Source organism: Scheffersomyces xylosifermentans (genome assembly GCF_036884685.1).
Source record: "Scheffersomyces xylosifermentans strain CBS 12540 chromosome Unknown RJT20scaffold_8, whole genome shotgun sequence".
Lineage (NCBI taxonomy): Eukaryota > Fungi > Ascomycota > Pichiomycetes > Serinales > Debaryomycetaceae > Scheffersomyces > Scheffersomyces xylosifermentans.
In genome coordinates this window covers 824,401-850,467 of record NW_027042946.1, presented here as the reverse complement: position 1 = coordinate 850,467, position 26,067 = coordinate 824,401, and the positions used below count along the sequence as shown (strand labels likewise).

The following is a 26,067-nucleotide window of genomic DNA, read 5'->3' as shown; positions in this document are numbered from 1 at the left end:
TATAAACTTTTACATATCCAAATCTTGCAGGCGAGCGGTGAATGAGCTGAGCCAACCAGATGAGATACAATATCCCGTATTTGGGTGTTGTCGTAATTAGTCAGAAGGTTGCTTTCGCTGAAAAGGAAGTGAACATTTTTTTTTTTTTGAAAACTTTTTTTTATGAAACAGCACGATTTGCAATCTTGGCTGTGATTTTATCCGTGCTAGAAAATATGTATCCAAGCAATTTTCGCCAACATTCTTTGGTATGGTTTGAAGAGGAATGAAACAAAGGATGTGACACAATTATGTCATTTCGTGCCTCAGTGGGAAGGAGGCATTGGGGACAAGAAAAATTGTTCATCCATTTCAACCGTGCCCCCTCCTTTGATATGGTTCCATGCCGAATTTTCTCCGAAGATAAGTACTTTGAAATGTTTGACACACTTGCTGACTGCAGTAAAGCTGATAGGATATCTCAGTGGGTACTATAAACCGGTTCGGCTCTCTCAGCCACTAATCAAACATTAGCAGAAATGTCCGCGTGAGGTAGGGGATCAGGGAGGGGGTTTGCTGTCCCTTGACTGAGGATCATATCCCCCTCCAAAAGTTAATTCATCTCACAATTACCGGAAACATAATCAAGGCTTAATGATGGGAAGCTCAAAACCTCGCTATATCCCTGATTTGTCCGATCTCCGACTACTGATAACATTTAAAGTTTCAAACATGCAGGTGCTGCATAGTTCGGTATGCAAGACTGAAATTTGGAACCATACCAGTACCTAAAGAGGGAACGCATTTGAAAGCATAGGGTAATATTGGTTACTTTCACAAAAGACAAGTGTCTAATGCTACAAGGGTTCTACTCTTTCATTGGATGAGTTAATAACTCATCATCCTGTGAAATAAAAATAAGCTTATTACGTCAATCAACCCTGCAAAAGGAAAGTATTTCCTTCGATTATCGTAGGTTGCACTTTACATGTGCCTACGTTGTCAAACATTAAAGAAGCATTTGAGGTACTGCGGTTGTTAACTTGTTTACCTGTCTATTACTGGCCAACTATTGAAACAACTGGGCACGAAACGTGAGAACCTGGTGGCAGATCCTTGTCCGTTCTGTCGGGGCTGCATTGCTGCTAAATATATGTTTTCTTAGTAGTTATTAGTCTATAGGGAGAAATTATTCGTTAATCCTTGAAATACATAACATTTAAGAGTAGAACCATTCCCTTTAATTGAAAATAAATATCCGTTATGGTTATCGATTCTCAAGCTTCTTTTTCATTTTATAACAATTTTTTACATAACTCTTGCTGAATATGTCTTATTCTCCAGATTTGAAAAAGAAAGATAACTTCAACGTTACTATCCATGAAAAGGGAATAGCTACTCCAAATTCTGAATTGTCAGATCAACTCGGTGATGCTCACTATAACGAGTTGCCAACCAGGAAAATAATAACTATTTTATTGACCTTATCTATGGCAAATATGGTTTCGTTTGCTGATCAAACTGGAATAACAGTAGGTTTATCTTCTATAGCTAAAGATTTAGGTGCTGAAACAACTATTAACTGGGCCGGAACTGCTTCTTTATTAGCAAATTGTGTTTGCCAAATTTTGTTTGGTCGTCTTTCAGATATTTTTGGAAGAAAAACTGTCTTGATGTCGTGCTTAGGGATTTTAGTAGTTGGAGATGTTGCCTGCTCAGTAGCCAAAAGCGGCGTTGAGTTCTATATATTCAGAGCTATTGCTGGTATAGGTAACGGAGGCGTTTCTTCTTTGAGTATGGTAATTTTGAGTGATATTGTTTCGTTAAAAGACAGAGGTAAGTATCAGGGTATTCTTGGCTCTAGTGTTGGAATCGGTAATGCAGTAGGGCCATTTTTAATGTCAGCTTTTATAAAGGTTTCGACCTGGAGAAGTTTCTATTACTTCTTGGCTCCACTCGGAGTTGTTGTCAACATAGCCGTGTACTTTTTAATTGAAGGAAATGGATCAAAGTTAGACAAGGTCTTAACAAAAAGAGAAAAGTTTAAGAAGATTGACTACCTTGGAATCCTCGTTGCTTCTCTTAGTTTAACTTTGCTCTTGGTTGCAATTAGCGGAGGAGGTTCCAGCTATGCTTGGAATAGTCCCCTTGTTATTGTATTTTTGGTTGTTGGGGGTCTCGCATTTATTGCATTCTTGTTGATAGAGTGGAAGGTTCCTGAATTACCAATGATACCACTTAACCTATTCAAGAATATTTCAATGTGCCTTTTAATGACTTCAACTTTCTTATTCGGCGCTGCTTACTACAGTTTCCTTTACTACGTTCCATATTACTTCCAAATTGTTAAGTCGAAAAGTGAGTTGCAAACCTCAGTGTTCCTTCTTCCCTTAGTTCTATGCCAGGCAGGAATGTCTGCTGTAGCTGGGCAGTTGATTTCACGCACAGGTCATTACTTGTACGTTGTTTGTGGAGGATATGCTTTGTGGTTGTTAGCTTGTGGTTTATTGGTGTTATGGGATGACAAACTCAGTGATGGAATCAACATCGTTGTCATGCTTATCATGGGTACTGGTGTTGGGTTCTCCTTCCAACCATCAATGGTAGCAGTTCAGGCTAACTGTAGAAAAGCCGAAAGAGCAGTAGCTATATCCACTAGAAATGTTCTAAGATCATTTGGTGGAGCTGTCGGCATTGCAGTTGGTTCAACGATTGTCAGCAATACTATATTGAGTGATATTAATAATCTCCAGGTATCAGGTAGTGCTTTAGATGGCGCATTCCTTGAAAACTTCAAGAAGCACGTATATGAGAAATTGGATATTTCCAACCTTTCTGCCGTTCAAATACAAGAAGTTATTAACTTGTACATCCACGCTTTGAGAAATTACTTTTATTTATTGATTCCATTCATGGGTATTTGCTTTATTTCTTCTGGGTTTATCAGGGACAGAGGTTTACAATGTATCGATGAGATCCCAGAACTGAAGAAGAAGGATTTCGAGTCTGCTGCTACGTCGTCTGCTACTTCGTCCTACAGTTCCACATGAGCTAGTCTCGGTTACTTAGGGTGCTTTTGCTTTTTCAATCTGCAATCGCAGGTACATTATTATTTTCCGGTAATTATAAATTTATAGATAAGCTGTGCTTTAAATCGAAAGATCATCCACTGTAGAATAAGCCTTCAAACATTTGAAATTATGATCTCTGGCAGCATGCCATCTGGCGAGGGGCAACCCCACCAGGGGCTGTTGACAAGTAACCGAAATGGAGCCGCACAGAACCCAACACCACACATATATCCGTCACTTCCCCAAATGTCGTTCCCCAATATCGCATTTTTAAATTTATTTACGCGTATTGTTATTGAAAAGTATAAACCACTGAAAAGTTATTGATATCAGGGTTACGCTGTGATAAGTAAGTGACATTATGAGTCTGTTGCGGGAGAAATATGAAAAGTCAAGGAAATTGGGTTACAGCCCCCGAAAGCTGACTTCTATATATCCTTCTATGTATGATTTAGACGAAAAAAGGGCAGAAGATAGTTCCTCCAGGAACAAACTGGCGATATATAACAATGTAAACATAAGTAATTTTGCTGCCGACGACTTGCGATATGTTGCGAAACCGGTTTACTCGTCTTTAAGCGAGAAATACGATAATTTTACTCGCTCAAAAGTTGATCTGGATAAAGAAAATAGATATTCAATTGAAGATTATGGCACTAAAAGGACATCGCCATACAAGTCGAGAGTATCGACACTGTTTTCGACAGGTATACGACAGAATGATAAATTTGGAACCAGCAGAAGTGTAGGCCGCTCGAGCGAACCTTTCAGATACTCTGGAGCTACCTCTACATTTTCGAAGCCAATTCCGGGGACGTATGATACTCGAAACGGTGGAGAAAACTACAAGAGCAGTTATCAAAGGACCAAGTCTCTTCCTATGAGTTCCCCCATAAAGTCGATTCGGAAATCTACAGCTATCACGCAACCTTCAAGTTTGTATAAGGTGTTAAATAGTACTCCAAATAGTGGCAGAAAGAAGATAATCAACCAATTTCAGAGCACAGCAAGACAAAACGGAACGAGCAAAATCAGCAAACCACAGAGAACGCAAAATGGAGGATTATTTTCAAAATTGAGAGGATATTTACAGAACTTCAGCCTCGACCACCTTGAGAGCGATGATTCTAATGTAAATTTACTTAAGGATTCAGCAAGAGACTTACTCAATATTAATGTTCAAGAAAAACGGGGAGATAAAAGAGTATCTTTTGAAGAAGCATCGTCAGTCAACGAACCAAGACCGAAGTGGGAGGACATTGAGTTAGACAACGATATTATAGATGATACCATACTGAACACCAAAGTATTGAAGTCTCTACTAGAGGATAAGAAGCGCGTAGAGCTTGAACAGGAGCTTCGATACTTGAACGATTCAATCAAAATCGAAAAGAAGAGAAATGAAACATTAATAAAGCAAAATGAAGATAGTCTTGGAGTACTCCACAGGGAATATCAGAGCAAAATAGATGAGTTGAATGATACTATTGCCCGGTTAGCTAAAGAAAGCGATTCTAAGATCCATAAGGAAGACTTGTCGAGAGAATACGAGAGACTATTGGTACAACAGAAGGAATCAGCTAAGCACATAGAAACATTAGAAAAAATTATTGAAGAATTAAAAGCTGAACTACAAGAAAGGAATGAGGAGTTGAAGCTAGTTAAAATGGAATTCAAATTGAGGAATGCATTGAAGTCTATCAGCCTAAGGATTGAAAATGAAATCCACAAATTGCAGCTTAACAGGAAGGACATTCAGCAGCAAATCGAGAAAATCGAGCATGATTATAGAAACTGTCGTAAATTGGCAGTTGGCCCTTTGCCTCCGTTGTCATCAAAATGCAAGATTAATTCAGATAAGATAAGCGAAGGGATCGGACGAGCTGTAACAGCAATTAGAGAGAGCAATAATGAGGGAATTCCACCGTCTACTGAAGTGAAGCAATTCTACGACGGCCTACAGACTTACTTGGAGAATATCAAATCACGGAATAGATCCAAATTAGAGCAGATAGAGTTGCAGCTATCTGTCTCTGGACCGCCGGATTTTCATCCATTACAATCTTCCAGATTATATCAGAAAGCGTATCTGGCATTGTTGAAGATCAGGATCGCGAACGAACTAGAAAAGGAAGCGCTTAAAATCAAGGAGTATCTTGAGGATGCTCAGGCTATTGCAGGTTTTGACAAGACAGTTGCAGTAAAGTATTACTCTAAGCTTAAATTTGAGATTAGTAGTAGTTCTTTCTAGGATTAGGGGTGTATGTGTCTTTTATGTATTTTTAGTTGTAAATGTTCATTTCAATGTTAGAGCATTATAGTGAAATTAACATGAATATGAGAATAATGCTTAATTGAATGTATTTGTAGATATCCAAACAATGATATTAACTAACACCAGTAGACTATTTTTGCTCTCTCCGTATGAACCTAAAACTCCAGTCAAACACCAACGCAAACTCCGACGCATACGCAAACTCAGACTCCAACCACTCACTCTCCCACAACTCACCACTCTCCCACAACTCACCACTCTCCCACAACTCACCACTCTCCCACAACTCATCATCTACTCTCCCGTAACTCTCCCACTTTCCCTCTCTCCCATAAATTAACTCTACCACCACCCACCACCCACTCTTTACCACCACACTTTTTCGCAGCCATCACACGCGGTTCGCACAGCGCTACCACCCTCACCACTTCCAGACGCGTAACCTCACAGGTGTATTACATAATCATAAACACCAGATTCTTTCCCTGTGATGAAGTATTGAATTTTATGATTGTATGGTTGTATGGTTGTATGGTTGTATGATTGTATATTATATGAGTGTATGATTGTATTGTTGTATTGTTACATTATTGTTGTATAACTGTATCGTTGTAAACATTCACTGAAAGTGTTATACATATATATCATTGAAAGTGTCGTACAATTATATCTTTGAAAGTTTTATACAGTTATATTGAAAGTGTTGTACATATACTACTATAACTAACTGTTATAACAAACAGTGCTGACTGCTATTACTTTACTTTTGACTTGTGGTAAACCGTGAAAAGTATATATAAAACCGCTTCTTACGGATCCATAACGACACCATCATTAACAAAGACGCTATTGGTATAATCTGGTAGACAACTGGCTTCAGGTAATAGTAAATTACTGCTATTTTTCATCTTTCACACACAACTAATACCAAAAGACCCATATCGATCCATACTACCACGCAAAATGGAAGGAGCCAATACCTTACCCATCAAGTTACAACCCTCCAACTTGAGACCTATAGCCTATAGGATCTTCTCCAAAAAGCATGGATTGAACATCAAAACCGATGCCTTAGCTCTTCTTACAGAAGTGGTCGGGTACAAGTTCTCTTTCGAATGGAAAGGAGCAAAATCTCAGCAATTCCTTGAGGAAGTCGCCAAGATATGGAAAATCGAAGATCGAGGTCTTTTCATAGACGGTCCGGGTTTGAAACAAGTCCTCAAAGAGCTAAACACGAAGTCCGTCGCTTCGGCATCAGCACACAGAAGTCACAGCACAGAGTCCGGAGAAATAACTGACAAAGCTACTAGAATGGACACTTTGATTGACGTAGAAGAGGAGGAAGAAGCCATAAACTGGGAAGAGTATTTCAAAGTGATAAACCCTAGCGAACAACCACCATGTACTTTCGATAGACATAGAAAACAGTTCAAGTTGCAAGCTGATTCGAAAAAGCATAAGAACTTACTTGAGTCATTGCCTAATAATCTTCAAAATACCATAGAATTGTTCAATAATAGGTACTACTTATTATTTGATCGTTTGTCAAGAAACGAGAACTTTCAAAAGGCCTCATTTTCTAGTATTTCATCGATAAACAAGTCGCTTACATCAGGAAACATAGCTAATGAAATCACACTCATCAAGAATGTTCTAGGAAGAGACGGTTCAAAGTTCATTCTCTTTGGACTTTTAGGCAAAGATGCCAAAGATTCATATATCTTGGAAGATTGCACTGACTACATAGAATTGAATTTGTCACAGACATACAAGACTGAAGGATCGTTCTATTGCCCTGGTATGTTTGTGATTGTAGAAGGTATTTACTCCGCTTCAGGCAGATCCTCCAATCAATCAAATAACTACATTGGAGGATGCTTCCATGTTAGTAATATAGGGCATCCACCCGCCGAAAGAAGGGATGTCAGCAGTGAGAATTACGGAAACTTAGACTTTTTGGGAATTCACAAGCAGATCGGAAACACAGCAGTCAACGAGAAGGTGCTAAAGATCAACAAAACTTTAAGAAGAAAATTAACTAGTTTGGAGAAAACATTACTACACCATAAGTTCATTCTTTTGGGTTCGGAGTGCTACTTAGACGACTTTAAGATATTAGATGGGTTAAAGAAGTTTTTCCACAAATTAGAAAATGATATAATAGAATCCCAAGAATCAGAGGAAAAGAATACACCTTTGGCAATAGTAATGACAGGTTCTTTCTCGTGCAGGGCATTAACAACTACAAATTCCTTAGTTTCAAACATATCAAACTCAGAAAACTATAAGAGCCATTTTGACAATCTTGCCAACATTCTTTCTAACTATCCCAACGTCACTAGCACGTGTAAATTTATTTTAATGCCGGGAAAGAACGACCCATGGCAATCCAGTTATGCTTTGGGAGGATCGGCAATGAACTACTTTCCACAGAAACCCGTACCTCGTGTATTTGTCAGCAGACTAGAGAGGTTGTTACCTAAAGGAAATTTGATTTTAGGTTGGAACCCAGTCAGAATAAACTATTTATCGCAGGAAATCCTAATTCTAAAAGATGATCTTATGAACAAGTTTAAGAGAAATGACATCATCTTTTCCAACGACCTAGAGGCTGAAAAGGAAAATCTCAAGCGAGAGCTAAGCCAGGATAATAAAGAGAGAATAAACAGCATCGTGCGAGACGGAGGCGGAGGAGAACATATACCGACGAAAATAAAACAGGCTCGAAAGTTAGTGAAGACGGTTTTAGACCAAGGCACATTGCAACCCTTTCTCAAGGATTTGAAACTTGTTAATGCAGAGTATGACTACGTCCTTCGGATTGAGCCGTTACCTAGTGTGATGATCTTTAACGACGTCAACTTCGATAATTTTGAGGTGACATACAATGGATGCAAAGTTGTAAATGTTACCAGGCTTTTGAGCCCTAGCAATAGGAAATTGAATTACGTAGAGTACTATCCTAGTAACAAGCGGTTTGAATTCAAGGAATTATACTTTTAGAAGGCCCGCAGGAAAGGGCTACAAAACAGTTTGATACGGCTTTGCACAACTCAAAGAGGAAATCACTCCATTTTGTTCACTAATGTCCTTAAAAGCTACACTTCTACTGTTGAAAAAGTATAGGGATCATATGCACGATAAACTGCATTGTTTAGGCTATTCTACCGAAAAGGCTTCGGCACGGCAATTGAAGAAAGTATAGCCATAACCTAATCCCCCAAAAGGACAAAACACAGTTAGGAAACAAAACAAACAGGAAATTTTTACCGGAAACGTCTCCGAACACTGGTACCACCTTACAACTCTCTATACCTATATTTCACATATCCACATGCTACATATAGTCCATTTTTACTATCTATAATACACTCCGTCCTTATTTACTCAACCATGTAACGACATTCCACTGATTCCCACGACATCATTCATCCAAATGCGACATCTTCAGACACAATAAGCATTATGCAGTAGCTCGTATATGCGATGTCAAAATCGATTTTTTGATTTTGATTTCAACGGTTTTCAAGTGTTCTTTTACCAGCTTTATAGGTTGGTAGAGATTTCTATAAGTAGTAAGTTGTATAGGCAGAATGACAGATACCGAGGTTGAAATTCTTCCTCTTTTGAGGGAAAAGCACATAAATTATATTATAGAACAAGACTCCCATAGGTCATATGAATATTGGCTTTCTGAGCACTTACGAATGAATGGTCTATACTGGGGAGTCACAGCATTGTTGATAATGAAACTGCTCGATGAATCTTTACCAAGGTCTGAAGTAATTGACTTTGTTTTTAGTTGCTGGGATCTGAAAGCAGGCGGTTTTGGTGCCTTTCCAAGGCACGACGCCCACTTGCTATCTACTCTCTCTGCTCTACAGATATTGAAAATATACGATACGGAATTGACAATTCTAGGAAGCGAAAAGAGGGAACAGGTGGTTGCTTTTGTAAAGGGGTTGCAATTGCCCTCAGGCTGCTTCCAGGGCGATCGGTTTGGTGAAGTGGATACTAGGTTTGTGTACAATGGTCTTTCGTCATTATCGCTTTTGGACGAATTGACCCCAGAAATAGTGGATCCCGCAGTTAAATTCATAATGGAGTGCCAGAACTTCGATGGATCTTTTGGTATGTTACCAGGAGCAGAGAGTCATGCTGCTCAAGTGTTCACATGTGTAGGAGCATTGGCTATCGCAGACAAATTACATTTGATAGAAGATGACACCAAGTTGGGGAGTTGGTTGAGCGAAAGACAGGTTTTGCCTAGTGGTGGTTTCAACGGACGTCCTGAGAAATTGCCAGACGTGTGCTACAGTTGGTGGGTTTTATCATCGTTATCAATCTTAAACAAGAAGCATTGGGTTGATCTTGAAAAACTTGAAGCTTTTATACTTACTTGTCAAGATTCAAAGGATGGAGGAATCGGAGATCGCCCAGACAATCAAACAGATATATACCATACATGCTTCGGGCTTGCTGGCTTAAGCTTGATAGACCATGAAAAGTATAACTTTACGGAGATTGACCCCGTCTATTGCATGCCTACTGAAGTGACGAAAACTTTTAAAAAGTGGAAATCTTAAAAGCGAGTAACTAACTTAATTTACGTAAAGAATTAGTGCTATAATGTAGAAATTGTGTGACTACAGTGGTAGGCTAGTCATTAATCGTCTTTTGTCATGACACAAAGGACACGTACTGATTCAGGTAATTGGATGCCTCCAATAAAGACTTTAAATTTTGTCATTAAGTCTTTTTCTAACGCCTCTAGGCATCTAGGCGTTAGTTCATGGCCATTCATGCAATAAAATGTATAACAAATGCAAGTGGATGCCAAAGGGCATAATAATTGGAAGCTCCTTTAATATTTTACAGCATCATGGAGGATCTGTGACCTCGATCGTTCTTCATCTTTAATCTTGCTAGGCACTGCACTATATCACCCAGTTATGGGACTAATGATACTCCACAATGCAGAATGACTTTGTAATATTGCAAGTAAGACGTCTCATACATATCTTTAGCTTAGATAATTATTCATGTTTCTGTTGTATGTCATCTACATGGTGATTGTAGCAGTAAGTAATATGAAAAATATTGGAAATGAATATCTTGGAAATGAATATACATCCTCGTTAAGGTCCAGCTAGCCAATCAGCATTTTTCTATAGTACAATTAGTTGCAATGTACTAATGAAATTTTTGTAGAGTTCATCAATTTGTAAGGCATTGATATGAGGTCCAATCTCCTGGTATAGAATGATATAGCGATAGGATGGCCAATAGAAATGGCCGTATTCATTGCTACAACTCTCTGCTTCAAGTTCAAAGGAGAATTGGAAGTCAATGGCTTGTGATGTTGCTGTACTTAACTGTTCTTCTCACTCAAACCATCGAGCTTACCGATTGAGAACTTTTCATATAATCTAAGCTTAGTTTATGACAGGTATTAAATTGCTAATTCGTAGTAATCCTAAGGAATATCAACTACCAAGTCAAGAAACACCTGGTCTGTCATTCATAGTCCATAACTAATTTCCTTGGAGGAGGAAGAAAGTCTTAAATGAAATCTACCATATAGCCAGTTATATGCGCGGAATTATTCATCCACCAATAGGAAGATGGTTGGATCCACTAGAACTAATCCCCATAGGTCAATGGCATTCACATTGCTTCACCTAGGATCCAAAGAGGATTCTAAAGCAAAAATAGCAAACAAAAAAGAATTGCAAATGTCAGCCAATTAAATAGCAATCCTCTGGGAATTTGACAAGTCAAACCGGCTACGAATATGCATTGAAATATGGTCAAAATATTGGATGAGAAAACCACAATGAAATGCAATACACAATTACTATCCAGTATACTGGTTGTTTTATTTTATGCATAGGGAAGGTTCAACCATAAGCCAAATCATAAATGATCTTTAACTTTCCAATTCAAACGCCATTATTATATAATCCACCAAAAGTAAAACAATAAACTTCCAATACAAAATCCCAAGACTTGCTATGCTGTTACGCTGTGATTGTCTGATAGCATAACATATTACTATAACCAAGGGCACTCTATCACTAATTTAACAAAAACTTTATGGAGTGGTGGGATTCTTTTTCCTCGCAGCCGTCGCTGGAAGAATTGGTACTAGATAGCGAACCCGATCTAGTTCGTTGATGACGAAGACTCTGGAGGTTTTGACTACTATTACTTCCCGAACTGGTCCCACTGATTATTCTCCTCCATCTAAACTGACATGCATTTGGTGTCCTATCATGGAAAAATGTGGAAATCTCTCTCCATCCGAGCTTCTGAATCTCTTTGAGTTCTCGAAGTAACTTGTCCTCTTTGGGGGACCACGTAGTAGATTGCTTGGATTTGTGCCTCGCTTGTGCAAGTGATATCCCATTTGGTACAACTGCTTGTACGTATGCTACAGGCCCTGGAGGTGGTTGGCCAAGTACACCCGGGGCATTTGTATAGCCACCATTTCCTGGTTGTTGAATATATATATACTGTGTCGCGTATTGGTTTGGAGGAGCCTGAATTGCTGCCTGTTGGTAGTAAGAGTACAGAGGGTATTGTTGCTGCTGTCCGGGTTGTATCTGGGGCTGAATTTGAGCTATAGGTACTTGCATTTTCTCCAGAGAATAAGAATTCATTTGCGGTCCGCCAGGCAGGAACTGTTGGTATGTTTGTTCTTGTTGATATTGAAAACTTTCTGTCGGGCCCTCGGGGCCAGTTGTGTAGTAAACCATTTCCCTTTCTGGAGAAGGGTTTACTGACAATGCTTTTGACGCCAGTTGTGGAGTCTTTGGACTTGCTACGGTTCTGTTTTGGCCATTTAGAGGCGTTATATGACCTGGTAATACCGCCGTATTTCCCCCGTTGGAGGTCGAATTAAAAGATCCATGAGGAGAATTGTAGAAGGGGTGGTTAGGATTAGCGTTTGACATCAAAGCTATCATTTCAGTGTTTTTGTGGAATGGAATATAGAAGTTAAAATCCCTTTCTTGTCAAGATAGAAGAAATAAGAAATGCTTCTATTACCGAAAGCACGGAAAAGTACTTGACGGCGTCAATAATAGTATTTAAAGAATAAAAGATTGGCTGAAATATTGAACGATACCTGTAGGAAATAATGAAATTCGGAATTGTTTTGGGCTGGACTTCAAAATTTATTCTTGAAACAAATGGCTCCACACGAGTTGAAACTGGCAAATTTTTCACTTGAATTCCTCAACAAGAGCACGAATCTGGGTCCGTTTCACTGGTGTATCGTAACAAAGTTGCGGGTGGCAATATTGGACGTTATTTAGAAAATGAAATTGGGAGAATTGGTAAGTTCCAGAGATATCAATTTTTGATTTCCAAAATTTGAACTTGATTGCTGGTCGTTGGAAAACCGGGGAAGGGCTTCAATCTGGATCTACTGTCGTCTACCCTTTGTGCCCTAATACCTCGCGGCTTGTTCTTCAAACTGGGTGGTTTTTGAAGCCGTTTTGAAAATGACAGCGCAATGGGAAGAAACGGAGGAATTTGATCTCGATGATGCTTTGGGGTCTCTGGTGAAAAATGCCAGGAGAATAAGCCCTTTTCAATGATACTCGAGTTTTTTCCAGAAGAACTTGAAAGAAGAAAAGTGCTGATCCATTCAAAAAGAACCGGTTGCTTCTCCGATCATTTTATTGTAGTTAAACTATAACAGGCAAAAGGGTACGGGAGTGATTGTTTTAAGCATTTAGTATCCCATAATTATAATTGGCCGCTTGGATATGCAGAGTTAATTTTACGGTCCAGTTTTTTATGTAAGTCGCATACATTTATGTCTAAAATTGTGTTAGCACTTTTGGGCGTGAAAATATTATGCAAAATGTAGCATTATTTTTTATGCATGATGGCACTAAAAAGTGGTGCTAAACATATTCTTTGTGATCAACGATGGTCAACGTTAGACGGCATTTGGAAAAAGAGGTAGGGAAGTCTTTATTATTGAGTTGAGGGTCTATCAATTCCAGGCTGGGATTAGCAATATTTTGCCGCTAAACATGAACAGAGGCGATCATTCCATTGGCCAAGAGAAAGTTAGAACATTTAAAAACCTTTCTACGAAGGAGACATGGCTTCTTTGTTGTTCTCACACAGAAGTGTAAATACTGTAATAGTCTTGTCTCATGCAAGCGCATACATTCGCATCCACAGCAGCCCCTTTATTCGATATTCTGCAGGACAAAGGTTTGTTGTGCACACCCACAACTTTTCTGAAGTAATGTTTGCAGTTTGTGTTATCATCGCTATATGTATAGTCATTGTTAATCACAGTAGACGTTGATTATACGGTAGTTGGCCCCTCCCTAAAATACCGTGAGGGGAAAAACGGCTGAGGCTTTTGGAGTCAACTCCTTGAAGCAGTGGCTAAACTATTACATATATTATGTCAACTATCGTTCGATGTTACCTTCTGAAATTTGACTCTTCGGACTAAAAAATTATAGAGTTCTAGGATAGAGACTCTTGGAAACCTCCTGGGCAATTATTATTTGCGTAATGGAATTTTATGTTAGTGAATTTAATTTCCCCCATCTAGCCGAAGGATCTACAAGGATTATGATTTCATGATCAACTCCAAGGAGTTTAATTATTACTTTACCGTATTCTATTTTAATCGCCATAAGCTTTAAGGTATTATTACTAAGAAAGGAAAACTCTAAGCCCTGAGGCCTAAGGGTTTGCTAATATTATATAACCAGATATACGGGGACAGACATTTATTCACCCGTTCGACACATTGCTCACTTGACCATTCTTAAGGCAATGGTAATACTACCGCCTTTAATAATGCAACAAGCAACATTTTTCTTTTTCTGATAATATGTGGTTGCAGTGCACAATTAACACATCGATTTGCATTATCGAAAGTTCGCTGCCTCCCCATATTTTAAACTACATTTCTCAATCTAGTCGAACTCTAATACTAATTTGTATATGTGAAGTAAAGTCCAATCGAAGATTAGCATTTCTTAGTATAATTTAGTACATTTTGCATAACTGGTGGCCGTAAAGCATAGCTCTGCAAAACCTCTGAGTTGCTGTCATCTTGCTCGCAAAGAAAAATAATTCCCAAAAAATATTAACATATAATTATCGTTGTCCACTTGAAAATATTGTATTATTTTAGCGTGGTAAACTCTATTCTTAAAACCCGTCGGATTAATTATACCCCTGAGAATAGGACTCTAACTAGTGCAAGATGCTCCCACTTGTAAAAATATTTTGCAATGTAGCTACGTCGTGTTCTTTTGTCAGGTGGAATGTGTGAAGTTGTGAACAGATGCAACACGGAAATCTAACCTTTCCTTGGGAAGAAGAGAGTAGATGTAAGACATGATGGGGCTTGGAGATTTTGGTTATGTACTCCGATGGTGATCCTCCCGAACGCCTGAGCTCACAGGCTCGAAGGATCCCTTTGATCTCCCACACATTTAGTGCAATTTTCCATCGGGCTTATTTAGCAGCTTTTTTCCCTATCGAGATACTACCCCCAGCTGGATCCAGCTTCTGAGGGTGTGATGATCTTTATGCGCTTCGCGATCTACATTTGCCGCCCATCATGGCTAATCAATGCAAATCAAAAAGTAATACTCCATTTCTTTAACCGTATTGGACAGGTTGCTACAAAATTTATTTTTAATCATCTTTTATTTTCTACGCACACGGGCGTCCTGAAGACTGTAACCATTTTCTCAATATATTCACAGCTAGGTGACGGTCACTAGGTGGGGAAAACCTGTCTTCTTCAGGAATGGTCAGTAACTTCACCTGGATCCTGCGTGCTATTTTAAGTATTTTAGGGTGCGTATACTGATTATTTGCATCCTTAATCCATACCATGTGGGCCCACCCATTCTCGGGGATAATAAATTCAAGACACTCAACCAGTTGTGTTGTAGCCCTTCAACATCCCAAGCTAGTTGGTTACCATGTCGATATGGATGCTTTCGTATTAATTTTTTTCAAATTAGGGTCTGCCTCTGCAACTCGCTTGCGCCAGCATATGCTTGAGGTGTCCTTATTAGGGAACAGCTCATTAGCGACAGTGGGTTCTCTTTCGGCACAGGGCATGTGCTCATCCTACCATCGCTCGCCCCCTCTATCCCTATCCTTATCTGTTATCAGGATCCAGAATGCCAGCAAATACATTGTTAGCAAATACATTGTTAGCAAATAATAAGATAGAAAATAACTCGGATAACAGGCCTTGGTGAGGTCACTGAAATTGGGGGGACCTTTCAATATAGGAATACCAGGAGCTTTCCTTTTCTTACCTTGATATTAAATATTGAGCAAATTTAAGGTTGGACCTCATCCTAAAGATTGCGCGTCGGAATAATTAATCTCTACATGAATAGGTTCGTATATACTCTTATCAAAGGTGATATGTATTGTGAACAAAGGGGTAAATGATGCTAATGAACGACGTTTTCACATATACAATGCCTTGCGGTAGCTCCGGAGATCTGTATCGGAGGTCAGCCGCAGTGGGTCAGTCTTCTTCGCCGTGGGATTGACGTTTTACAATCAAGGAATTCGGATTGACACTCATCTCATGTCCTACTGGAAAAACCGGTAATCCCTTGAGTTTTCCCGTGGGACAAATCCAGACGAATTTCGCAGACATTTGATGCGATTGATTTCATGGGTCATAACAAACCCTGGGATGCATTTCCACCCAACAATATGAAGGAGATTACATCTGAAGAAGATCAGCGCTTTCATTTCCGGTACACAGTAATATTAAACCAACTAACTAAACCGGGCCAAATCGAGGCTACTAACACAGCTAGGCACCTGATGAACCAAATTTAAGTGCCCAATTCTCATACTCTTCTAATCCTTCGCTGGAAACAGATGGTCGAATATACTTTAAACTACTCTTAAAGTCATCAAGATTAATTGGTCTTATTTCATCAGTTGGGGTCAGTAATAACTTGTCTCCCAATGACCGCAATGGACCCATAGCCGAATCCTTGGCTAAAGCAGTAATATCCGAACCACTAAAGCCTTCTGTTAAGCCCATCAACTCATCGTAATCTTCATCAGAGAGAGTATTATTTTGATATTTTAAAAGTTTTCTGATCTGTGCTTTTCTAGCCTCACCCTCTGGTAACGGGATGTACTGTCTCCTAACAAATCTTCTTCTAGCAGCTTCGTCAATCGTCCATGGCAAGTTAGTGGCTCCAAGGATCAATACTCGGGAGAGATCGTCGTTATCTGATTCTCTACCTGCGGCCGCACTTGAAAGTTCTGACCATTGCACCAAAAATTCGTTCTTGATTCTTCTTGTACTCTCTACCTCTCCTTCTGTTCTTGAGCTAAGCAAGGAGTCGATTTCATCCACGAAGACAATAGAAGGGGCCAATTTCTTTGCAAGAAGAAAGAGAGCTTTAACTAACTTCTCAGATTCTCCCAAATACTTTGATGTCAATGATGATGCACTGATAGAGAAGAAAGTAGACTTAGATTCTGTGGCAACTGCTCTAGCCAACATGGTTTTACCTGTCCCCGGTGGCCCAAAGAGTAACATACCACGAGTTGGCTCCCTTAAGCCTCTGAACAAATCTGGTCTCAAAAACGGATATACAACTGCTTCTTTTAAAGAATATTTGGCACTTTCTAATCCTACGAGATCGTCCCAGTATACTTCGTCTCCATGCACAACAATATCAGTCAAAATCAGCTTTGCAGCCAAAGGATCGACACCACGAATCGTGCTGATGAAAAGATCTTGCTCTTCGTCATCGGTGAGAAGTTTATGCTCAATATCTATAGTCCCCACATCCTCATCATCGTTCTCATAGCCACTAAGAAGGTCATCCATTGTGGGACTGTTTATAGCTTCACTACTTTTATTATTGTTAGCAATAGTAGTACCAACGGTCTTAGCTTTCGTTGTTTGTGAGGCAGCTTTTGTAGATACCTTCGCCGTGGTAGACTTTGCTTTCTGTTGTGGCTTTACATAGTTGTATGAAATATTTGTACTCTGTGGCTTGACAGCTTTAGGCTTTGTAGTAGCCTTAGGCTGGGCAGGCGGGGCGGGCTGGGTTGTTCTTGGTGCTTGACTCGTGGGTTTTGCCGCACTTGGTTGCTTCGTTGGACTTTTAGTTGGCTTCAAGCGATTCTGTGACTGTTTCTTCATCAATTGACTCACATTGATAGGTTTTGGCTTATTATACACATATGGTTTCTTCGACGCACTTGTAGGAGGTGGTTGTGTAGAACTAGGTATAGTTCGTATATCTGGTGTGCTCTTTGAAAAGTTGTCAAGGCGTTTTCCATTTGAACTTGACTTGGGACCGTTTGGATAAGACAAATTAGTACCTGAATGATTGCTAATATTGACTTTGGGTACTGATTGCGTGTTCTGGTTGGCTCTGTGGCGAGATGGCGGAGGAGGTGGAGGTACTGTTTTAATGGTCATGTCGTCCATTGACCGGACCAAGTCGTCATCCTGGTGATATGCTGAAAAATAGTCGGTACTGTTGCCGTTGCTATTGCCATCGTTGTGCCCATTTGTAGTATATGTTACATCCTCATCTAAGTCTATCAAGTTGTTATTGGAAGATGACGAGCCTCGTCCTGAGGACAAATCGGATATTCCTGATGATGTCCGTGATTCCATTACACCGATTCGTTCCCAATTTGATTCTGATTGAGCATTGTTGAAGTCGAACGCTTCATCGTCAAAATCATCGAATAACTCGTCTTCTGAGAAAGTGACTGGAGGTTCGTTTATAACGACATTAGGATAACTATGGCCCGTCTGGCGGCCCACCGAATGATTTTTAGGTTTCTGCCATGACGAATTAGCAGCTTGAGATGCCTGTGTTGTTCTTGATTTCGACAAATGGTAACCTCCGCTTCCCAGTGATGCCGATGATGTGCCTTGATTTGAACCTGGGCGCAATGACTTGAGCATAGACCGTTGTTGGTTAACACTGGTGCTTGACAGAGTTCTTGATGCTGGGTGTCTTAACGAAGGCACAGATAAGTTCGAATTAGACGCCGCCTTATGGGCCACAGCAGCTGTAGCATTGGATGAGTCTCTGTATTTCCTTCTATTGACCTCATCCATCCTCAATTGGAGACGAATCAAGTGCTTGACATTCTCGTCTCGAATTGATTTGAGTTCTTTGAGTATATTGAGCTCTTCTCCACTGAGCTTATGAGCTTGCTTATCGAAAAGATCGATCTTGTAGAGTAGCAGTGTGTGGAGGCTTTTCCAGCCTTTTAGCGACTCTTCTACGGCATTTTCTTCCTCGAGAGAGAGATTCTTGATCGAATGATTGCAGCAGTCATTATACGTCTGTTGAAGCTCATCTAAGAGAGATAACTGAGGCGGTTTTTTTCTCAGAAACATGTTTTTGTGGGAATAGAAATGTTTCTAGTGGTCTTGAGGTATATCTTACCGACTTTTTCTGGTTTTATCCCACTTCTAATGCTATAAATGCTCTGGTTCCACAGAAACAACTCTAGTGTCTATCACTGTCGCTATAACATTATTTCGCTGCTCCCTTGCTGCCACCAGAAATGGAGTTTCGCGGTGTGGCCAGAACGGGAATTAGTGAGGAAAACGAGAATTCCAGGGGGACATAGGGAGACATTTTTGGGTGCGACGACCTGAAATTTCTGGTGCTGGCTGGGAGGGTTGGGGGGACAGCGATAGAGATCTCAGGGTGTAGGGGTGTTTGGGAGTTTGGGGCGGGAGCGAGTAGGAAGAGAAAGTTGGCAGAGCTGGCAGAGGAGCTGAGAATGGTGGTGTGCATATGTGGATACGGCTAGACAGAAATTGCCAGTTTTCACCCATGTTGGTGGGAGTGTTTGTATGACATATAGCAATTAGAGAGTTGCTGTTACTGGATTCGGTGTATTATGTGGAGACTGCGGTAAGAGACTGCGGTAAGAGACTCCTGTAGAAGACTGCGGTAAGGAGACCGCGGTAAGGAGAACATCATAGCGAGCGGTCTTTCTGCTCGCTTAGGAGAAATGAAGAGTTAGGGAGAGAATGAAAAAGGGAAACAAATCCAAATAGGGAACTGAGATCAACAGAACAGTAACATCGAGATGTTCACTATTTAGTATTCAGTCATTAACCGTAGTTACTTTTAACCGTAGTTAATATTAACTGAAATAGAGGAAGTTCTACTAAATGTTACAAGTGATACTCTCCCAGATACTACTGAAAATGTCAACTTTTTTACCAAAACTGCTTCATCCCATCCACGGACTCCATCCCATCCACGGCAGCCATTCCCTTCTCCATTTCTCCCTGGCAATGAGCCAGTCCCTCTACGTCCAAATACAACAACACGGTCCAGCCGCACCGTGCTGTAGACAGGAGTTTACCTGTAGAGTCGCTAGATCCAGGAATTTGCAGTGTAGAACACGCGGCTTGCGTCATAGGGCATAGAAGGAGAGTATGGTTGGTCCGAAGAAAACGGTAGTGAGTTAGTGTGTTGAAGGTTATGTTACTTTGTTGGTGTGCTGGTATGTTGGTATGTTATAGTGCTGATGTGCTGATGTGTTATTCTGCTGATGTGCAGCGTAAGTATGGAGTTGCTGAACAAATCACAGATTTAACAACTACTTCTGTTTAAAAGAGTATAGCGAGAGATTACCGAATTTGGCTTCGGACGGAGATTTCATTTGCATGTGTGTGTTCTCAAGACATTGATTTAGAGCTGCAAACAAGATAACTGCAGAGAGTATAAATACACTTCAACAAAGCCTACAGAGTTGTTAACTAGAAGAAAGACAGTTAATTGTGAACTAAATGACTCCTACGCTACGTCTTCTGCAAATTCAGTTACAAAAATTAAACCATTTGGCCTCTTTAGGCCTCTTTCTCTACACAGTTTGTGTACTCCTCTGAATATCTACAAAAGGCTCCAAAATAGAAAAATACGAATGTTGTGATATAACGGGATACTCCAAAGTTTCTAACCTCAAGAATATTCTATTTAACCACTCTTTATCTGTCCGAACGTGTATCAACAATAGACTAACAACACCCCTGCCACGACCAGAACGTTTTCTAACAAAGGCCGACTGCTAAAAGCAAGTACTTTCCTAAACTAATAGGCAAAGTACAATCAACCGAAGCTTTAGAAAGATAAATCTTTCAAGCGAAACCGTCTACCCGCGAACAGACGTATATAACGACTGGTTATTGCCAAATTTCAGATTCGGAGGCAACTTTCAAAGAGCAAAACAACACGAATGAAAAGCGTAGCTTTTTGCTTCATCGCTCAAATTTTTATACTAACCATGTCCGCATCCGGGTAACCCCAATGGCCCCAGCCTTTACCAATTAGGAAATTGTAGCTAGGTGTAATCACGTGCCGCAAGCCCTCTATTTACGTGGAGTTAATCAAAAAGATTCAGTTTCTTTGAAAAAGGTTATGGTTGCTTTCTTCAACTGTTTCTTCTTAGGTTGTAGGTATACTGGAAGCGGTTAGATTCGTTGATAATGGAGTTTCTGGAATTATTAGCTAGTTTGGGCTCTGTGCTCGTTACTTCTCTTGCGTTTTTCTTGAGAAATACCATCTCTCTCTCGGTATATGCCTACCAGACTCATCCACAAGCTACTTCTATAGTTTTTGCCGTCATAGGTGCTTTTTTATTATACAAGGTTGTGATCAGAATAATTAGAATGTGGATCAATATCTTTATTACCGCTCTCAAAACGATCTTCGTGTTGGCAACAATTGTAGTTCTTTTTGTCATTTACCTTCGTGGGTGGAACAGACTTGTCAATGCCGATATTCCATACTTATGGAAACTAATAAAGAGTTTGAAAGATTCAGGTGCTGAAAGTGAAAAAAGTCCTCTTTGGTTCTTAACTACGGTTCTCACTAGCAGTAACACAGAACAACTACTTGAAAGGTTAAAAGATGGGTTTCTGAATGCCGGGGACACCGCTTCATCCATCTTGGAAGACTACGATGTCGACTTCGACGTGGATCCTTCGGCTTATTTTGAATACATGAATAAGAATTTCAAAAAGAACAAGGAAGACTTCAACTACGAGAAGATTCAACAAATTGTCAGTGATGGCTTTGAGTCCGCTGAAGAATATTTGAAATCAAGTGGCGTCGACTTAAACGACATTGGTAACAACATATTGAAAAACATACTCAACAATAATAACGGTGGTCGCCGCTAGAGATTTGATACCAGATAGATTAGAGTGTGGTAAATGTATTATAATGAAAAAATGCTATTAATATAATGATGCTTATGTACGATAGCTCCCAGCACTACTGGAAGTGTCAGATTTATTCTCGCCCATTTGGGCTTCCTTGTCCTTCTTCTTCTTCTTTTCAGGCTCCTCGTCGATACAATGTAATCCAGTGTCTTTCACAAAAATGGTACTCACAAAGCAAAGGGCTATCAATGGCAAGCACAAATAGAAGAAGTGGCTAATAGATCTCATATACATGCCTCTGATGACTTCGACTTGAGCGGGATCCAAGCTCGAAGTGTCTATTTTTGAGTAGATATGAGTCTTCAAGTTTCTTAAGTATGCATGACTTAGTATCAGATTGGGGTCAACATATTGTTGGTTGATCTCCTTCAATAAACTATTGCTGACAATCAAAGAGGCAACTGCGATACCAATAGCACCACCAAATGATCTTAACACGTTTCTAGCACCTATTACGACGGCCCTTTCTGACTTCTTTGCCTGACTCTGAGCTGCCACCATGGTTGGTTGGAAAGTCCATCCAACTCCGATGCCCATTAAAAACAAAACAACACATACGACGCCAAAGTTAGTATTCCTGTTGAATAGAAATAATAAACCACAACTAAGTGTCCATATTCCGTAACCTCCAAGGACGATGTATTTATAGTGTCCAATGTAACTTATAATATAGCCACCAATCATCGATGCTATGGATTGAGTTAATACTAATGGTAGAAGCAAAATTGAAGAATGAATGGAATCAAGTCCACGAATAATTTGAAAGTAGTATGGTAAGTAATAAATAAAGCCATAGTATGCCATTCCATAAAGGAAGTTGGAACTCAAAATGAGGGATAAAGACGTTCTTGAGAATAAACTCAACGGAATCATAGGCAATTTAGGGATTTTCCATTCGATGATCACGAATCCAATAAGACAAACTCCTCCTACGATGAACATGGCGATAATCAAAGGACTATTCCAAGCATAGGTAGAACCTCCTCCACTGAGAGCTACTAGCAAAAGCGTGAGACTAGCAGTACTGAAGAGCATTCCCAAATAGTCAATATTCATGAACTTCTCTCTTCTGCTTAGCACATCATTTAGTTGTGATGTATTCTTTTTATTGTCAATGAAGAAGAATATTGTAACCATCACGGCCACAATCAACGGAGGCATCATATTGTAGAATCTCCTCCAACTTAAGTGCTCCACGAAGGCCGCCATGATGAATGGTCCCAACCCATTTCCCAAACCCACTTGTGCTCCCAATATACCTTGGTATTTACCCCTTTGCCTCAATGTACAAATGTCACTTAACATCACCATTGTCAAGGATTGAGTACCACCACATCCAATTCCAGCGAATGCTCTGAATATATAAAATTGAACACCAGTTTGGGCAAATCCACATGCCAAATCTGCTACTGCTAATATGCCCAAGGAAGTGAGCAAAATGTTCTTGCGGCCAAAGATATCTGCAAGTCTACCAAACAAGACCTGGCAAACACAGTTGGCAAGTAATGAAGCCGTACCTGCCCAGTTAATAGTAGTTTGTGCATCCAAATCCTTGGCAATTGCTGGTAAAGCAATTGTTATACTTGTCTGGTCCGCAAACGAAGTAAAAAGTCCAAGAGATAAGGCTGCAAGACATACTATAATTTTTCTTGTTGGTAATATGTTAAGGTGTGCATCACCTAGCTGATCTGCAAGGTCTTGAGACTCGTCCTCAAGAAGAATCTTAGTTTCTTCACTTTCGTCTCTGTTCTTTGATACTTGCTCAACATGTCCACGATTGTTGGTAGACAGCACTATCGGCACTATTGCGGAGTGTGACATGGTGTTTCTGACAATATAGTATCTTTCGCAATGCTATAGAAATTTAAGGTTTTACTATGGTCTTTGGAGAGGAAACCGATTTTAAACTTTTTGGTATTTAATAAATCATACAGAAGATCCCTTGGGCGCATTTTTATTGTATCTTGTGAGCTTAGATTGTGCTATCTATATATCTGCTATCATAAAAATTTTTGTCCATACCATCTATCGGTCCGGCCCTCCGACGGATTTATTTACTAATCGGGACATGTATTCTGTCAATTATTGCTTCCCACGAAAATATTTCCAAACCCGAATAACTAAGCGAATTGTGAATATTGCGACAATATTCTGTCATATAGCGGATCGATCTCGGGACCGAATCCCAAGTGTGTTTAAAATGGGCAGTTCGATAAGAGCACTTGGTTTTTATATTTTTTGTGGTTTGCAACCTCAAAGTTACGAAAATAAATTATTTTAGAAGATTTAAAAAGTGTATTATTTATTTGCAGTAATAGGACTCTAAGCTAATCTAAGAATCTCTAATCTAAGAATCTAATCAATCTCAACCACAGTTTTCGTTTCTTCAGGGTCCTCTTCAATACGCGTCAAACCATTGTCTTTAACAAAATCGGTCAAGATCAAGCTAATACTGATCAATGACAAGACCAGAAGAAGTGGCTAATGGATCTCTCACATACATTTCTCTGCTAACTTTCACTTGAGCTAGATTTAAGTTGGAAGTGTGTATTCTGGAATAGATATGACTATGATAAAGGGTCCCAATGAACTTTTAAGGCTGTGTCAACGGCCAAATAAGAGAGTAACTTTTGGCATAGAACTTCATCAAGCAAAGTTTAGAAGGTTTGTTTAGAGAAGCCGAACTACGTCGACCCGACAAATAATTCCTCCGTGTTTCGGAGTATTCACTAAGCCTACTCCTAATTGTAAGCAGATACGTGCAATGACGTTTAATGGAATAGTGGCTATACCAGATCTAGGTGGACTTATCTCGGCCCTAGAATGATTGCTACATTTCTCTCACCTAAGTTAAATCAAAATATACTTGACTTGTTCTACTATTATCGGTTGCAAGTTATAACAATCTTTTTCGGAGTCGTACAATTAGCATATTTAGAATAGATTTGGTAGGACTAGTTCTGTCAACCATAGCTTATCATCGACCGAATCATCATATCGATGTCGGTCTTGGTCCAAGGATAATATAGGTCCCGAAAATGTATTTTGGATAAAAATATTGGTTGATTCATTTAGCCTTCAGGAAAAAGGGAAGGCCCTCAACACTTCTCAGTATTATCATTCGCCTCGCTTTTCACTATGGTTCTGCCATCGATAGAATTGGGATTCCTGGGTATTTCAAGTTGTGATTTTAGATAGCAAAGAGAGGAAAATTAAGGGCTTCTTGAACCTCTCAAATCAGCATTCTTGCTTTGGAGATTTCGAATGGCCTGTGAACTATAGTAGCCAAATGGCCCGACTATATCATTCTCACTGTCTTTCCCGTCACTGCTACTGAAATCTATTGGTGCAGGAGATAGACTTATCTCCAAATCTGTGTAATGTTCTAAACAATCTCTAAGTTGAGTATCTGTTATTTCTAAGTCAATATGATGACCATCTCTAGCTTTTATCTCTAAATTATCATACAAGGCAATTGAATAAATTTGTGTAGAAAGGAGGCAATTTGTAAAAAATTTATGAGCTTTTTTTTTTTTTTTGAAGGGGTATTTCTTTGTAAGTTGAATGATGAATTTAACGATTGTTCTTCAGATGGATTTTCAGATGGATTCTTATAGATTTTTGGTGCTAGTCAATTTAGAGTCATACCTGATCTTTTAGGGGGTACATCCTTGTTTCATCTTAACTTTATCCTATAAAGGGGAATAGTGATAGAGAAAAGAGTCATACCTAGAATTTGCCGGTTTTGGGTCTGTACAGTAGCCTGTTTTGGATGTTTTGAGTCCGTTCCAATACTGCGGCACAGGTCTTCCAAAAACCTGTATATAATTTCACATAACTCGTCATGATGAATAGTTTTTCAAATTCGACAAGAAAATCGTCACTGTGGCCGAGTGGTTAAGGCGACACCCTGCTATTAGCGGTTTAGGTGTTGGGTTTTACCTTCGCAGGTTCGAATCCTGTCTGTGACGTCATTTTTTTGAATATTGATTGATCTGATTCTAAAGTGGTTAGAATTCCTGGTATTACTCCTAGGACATTTATGAAGGTTACATTCAACTCTAAGTGGGTAGTATTTTTTGGTTACTTGTTGTGTTGAAGCTTTAACTTACCCTAATTTAGTTTCATCCAAATGCAGCATTGACTCCACAGTTATCTCAAGGTGCAATTGTAAACGCACAATGTAGAAGTCAACTTTCTCTACAAATAAACCCATAAATGGCTATCCCTCACAGGAGTTGTGTACATTCTGACGGACCCTTCATTCCTGCCGAATGTTCCTACTTTCCAAACCTGTTTCCCGTCCCACCCATAAATTCAGGGCTTTGGCTCCGGATCACTACGCGAGGCTGGCACTGTTGTTGCGGCAAAAATTTAAATAGTCTCGGAATGGAGCCACTATGTGATGGGACTCGTTAAGGGGAAGTTTCAAACGCTGGAGAGCTGTCAAATAACTCTCGGATGGACTGACTCTACTA

The 26,067-nt window shown here is 39.7% G+C and overlaps 8 protein-coding genes and 1 non-coding gene across 9 annotated transcripts; 6 read left to right on the top strand and 3 right to left on the bottom strand. All coding sequences in view use genetic code 12, as the record gives it.

The window, feature by feature from the left end:
- Nucleotides 1-1,307: 1,307 nt before the first annotated feature.
- RJT20DRAFT_143255 (uncharacterized protein) lies at nt 1,308-3,121 on the top strand (the record flags this gene model as incomplete). Its single annotated transcript, XM_064918661.1, has 1 exon — nt 1,308-3,121. The coding sequence occupies one exon, from the start codon at nt 1,308-1,310 to the stop codon at nt 3,027-3,029; it is 1,722 nt and encodes a 573-aa protein (XP_064772003.1). The 3' UTR covers nt 3,030-3,121.
- A 257-nt stretch (nt 3,122-3,378) lies between these two features.
- On the top strand, nt 3,379-5,392 carry RJT20DRAFT_131366 (uncharacterized protein). The gene has a single exon (XM_064917990.1). It carries the CDS (start codon nt 3,412-3,414, stop codon nt 5,299-5,301), a length of 1,890 nt encoding a protein of 629 aa, XP_064772002.1. The 5' UTR covers nt 3,379-3,411; the 3' UTR covers nt 5,302-5,392.
- A 466-nt stretch (nt 5,393-5,858) lies between these two features.
- Nucleotides 5,859-8,623, top strand: DPB2 (DNA polymerase epsilon noncatalytic subunit). Its single transcript, XM_064921071.1, has one exon. The coding sequence runs from the start codon at nt 6,289-6,291 to the stop codon at nt 8,326-8,328; it is 2,040 nt and encodes a 679-aa protein (XP_064772001.1). The 5' UTR covers nt 5,859-6,288; the 3' UTR covers nt 8,329-8,623.
- Nucleotides 8,624-8,918: 295 nt separating this feature from the next.
- Nucleotides 8,919-9,911, top strand: BET2 (Rab geranylgeranyltransferase; the record flags this gene model as incomplete). The annotated part of the gene is made up of 1 exon (XM_064918562.1): nt 8,919-9,911. One exon carries the CDS (start codon nt 8,919-8,921, stop codon nt 9,909-9,911), a length of 993 nt encoding a protein of 330 aa, XP_064772000.1.
- Nucleotides 9,912-11,402: 1,491 nt separating this feature from the next.
- RJT20DRAFT_3898 (SANT/Myb-like DNA-binding domain-containing protein) lies at nt 11,403-12,293 on the bottom strand (the record flags this gene model as incomplete). Its single annotated transcript, XM_064919958.1, has 1 exon — nt 11,403-12,293. The coding sequence occupies one exon, from the start codon at nt 12,291-12,293 to the stop codon at nt 11,403-11,405; it is 891 nt and encodes a 296-aa protein (XP_064771999.1).
- Nucleotides 12,294-16,165: 3,872 nt separating this feature from the next.
- YTA6 (putative AAA family ATPase) lies at nt 16,166-18,843 on the bottom strand (the record flags this gene model as incomplete). The annotated part of the gene is made up of 2 exons (XM_064915949.1): nt 17,912-18,843; nt 16,166-17,833 (listed from the first exon to the last, which is right to left on the bottom strand). The coding sequence occupies exons 1-2, from the start codon at nt 18,740-18,742 to the stop codon at nt 16,166-16,168; spliced, it is 2,499 nt and encodes an 832-aa protein (XP_064771998.1). The 5' UTR covers nt 18,743-18,843.
- A 1,911-nt stretch (nt 18,844-20,754) lies between these two features.
- Nucleotides 20,755-21,583, top strand: RJT20DRAFT_64246 (uncharacterized protein). The gene has a single exon (XM_064921070.1). The coding sequence runs from the start codon at nt 20,852-20,854 to the stop codon at nt 21,545-21,547; it is 696 nt and encodes a 231-aa protein (XP_064771997.1). The 5' UTR covers nt 20,755-20,851; the 3' UTR covers nt 21,548-21,583.
- A 36-nt stretch (nt 21,584-21,619) lies between these two features.
- Nucleotides 21,620-23,574, bottom strand: RJT20DRAFT_151847 (major facilitator superfamily domain-containing protein; the record flags this gene model as incomplete). The annotated part of the gene is made up of 2 exons (XM_064919057.1): nt 23,348-23,574; nt 21,620-23,299 (listed from the first exon to the last, which is right to left on the bottom strand). Exons 1-2 carry the CDS (start codon nt 23,408-23,410, stop codon nt 21,620-21,622), a joined length of 1,743 nt encoding a protein of 580 aa, XP_064771996.1. The 5' UTR covers nt 23,411-23,574.
- Nucleotides 23,575-25,468: 1,894 nt separating this feature from the next.
- RJT20DRAFT_t169 lies at nt 25,469-25,560 on the top strand. Its single transcript has one exon. It is a non-coding gene; the product is annotated as a tRNA-Ser (tRNA).
- The last annotated feature ends 507 nt before the right edge of the window (nt 25,561-26,067 follow it).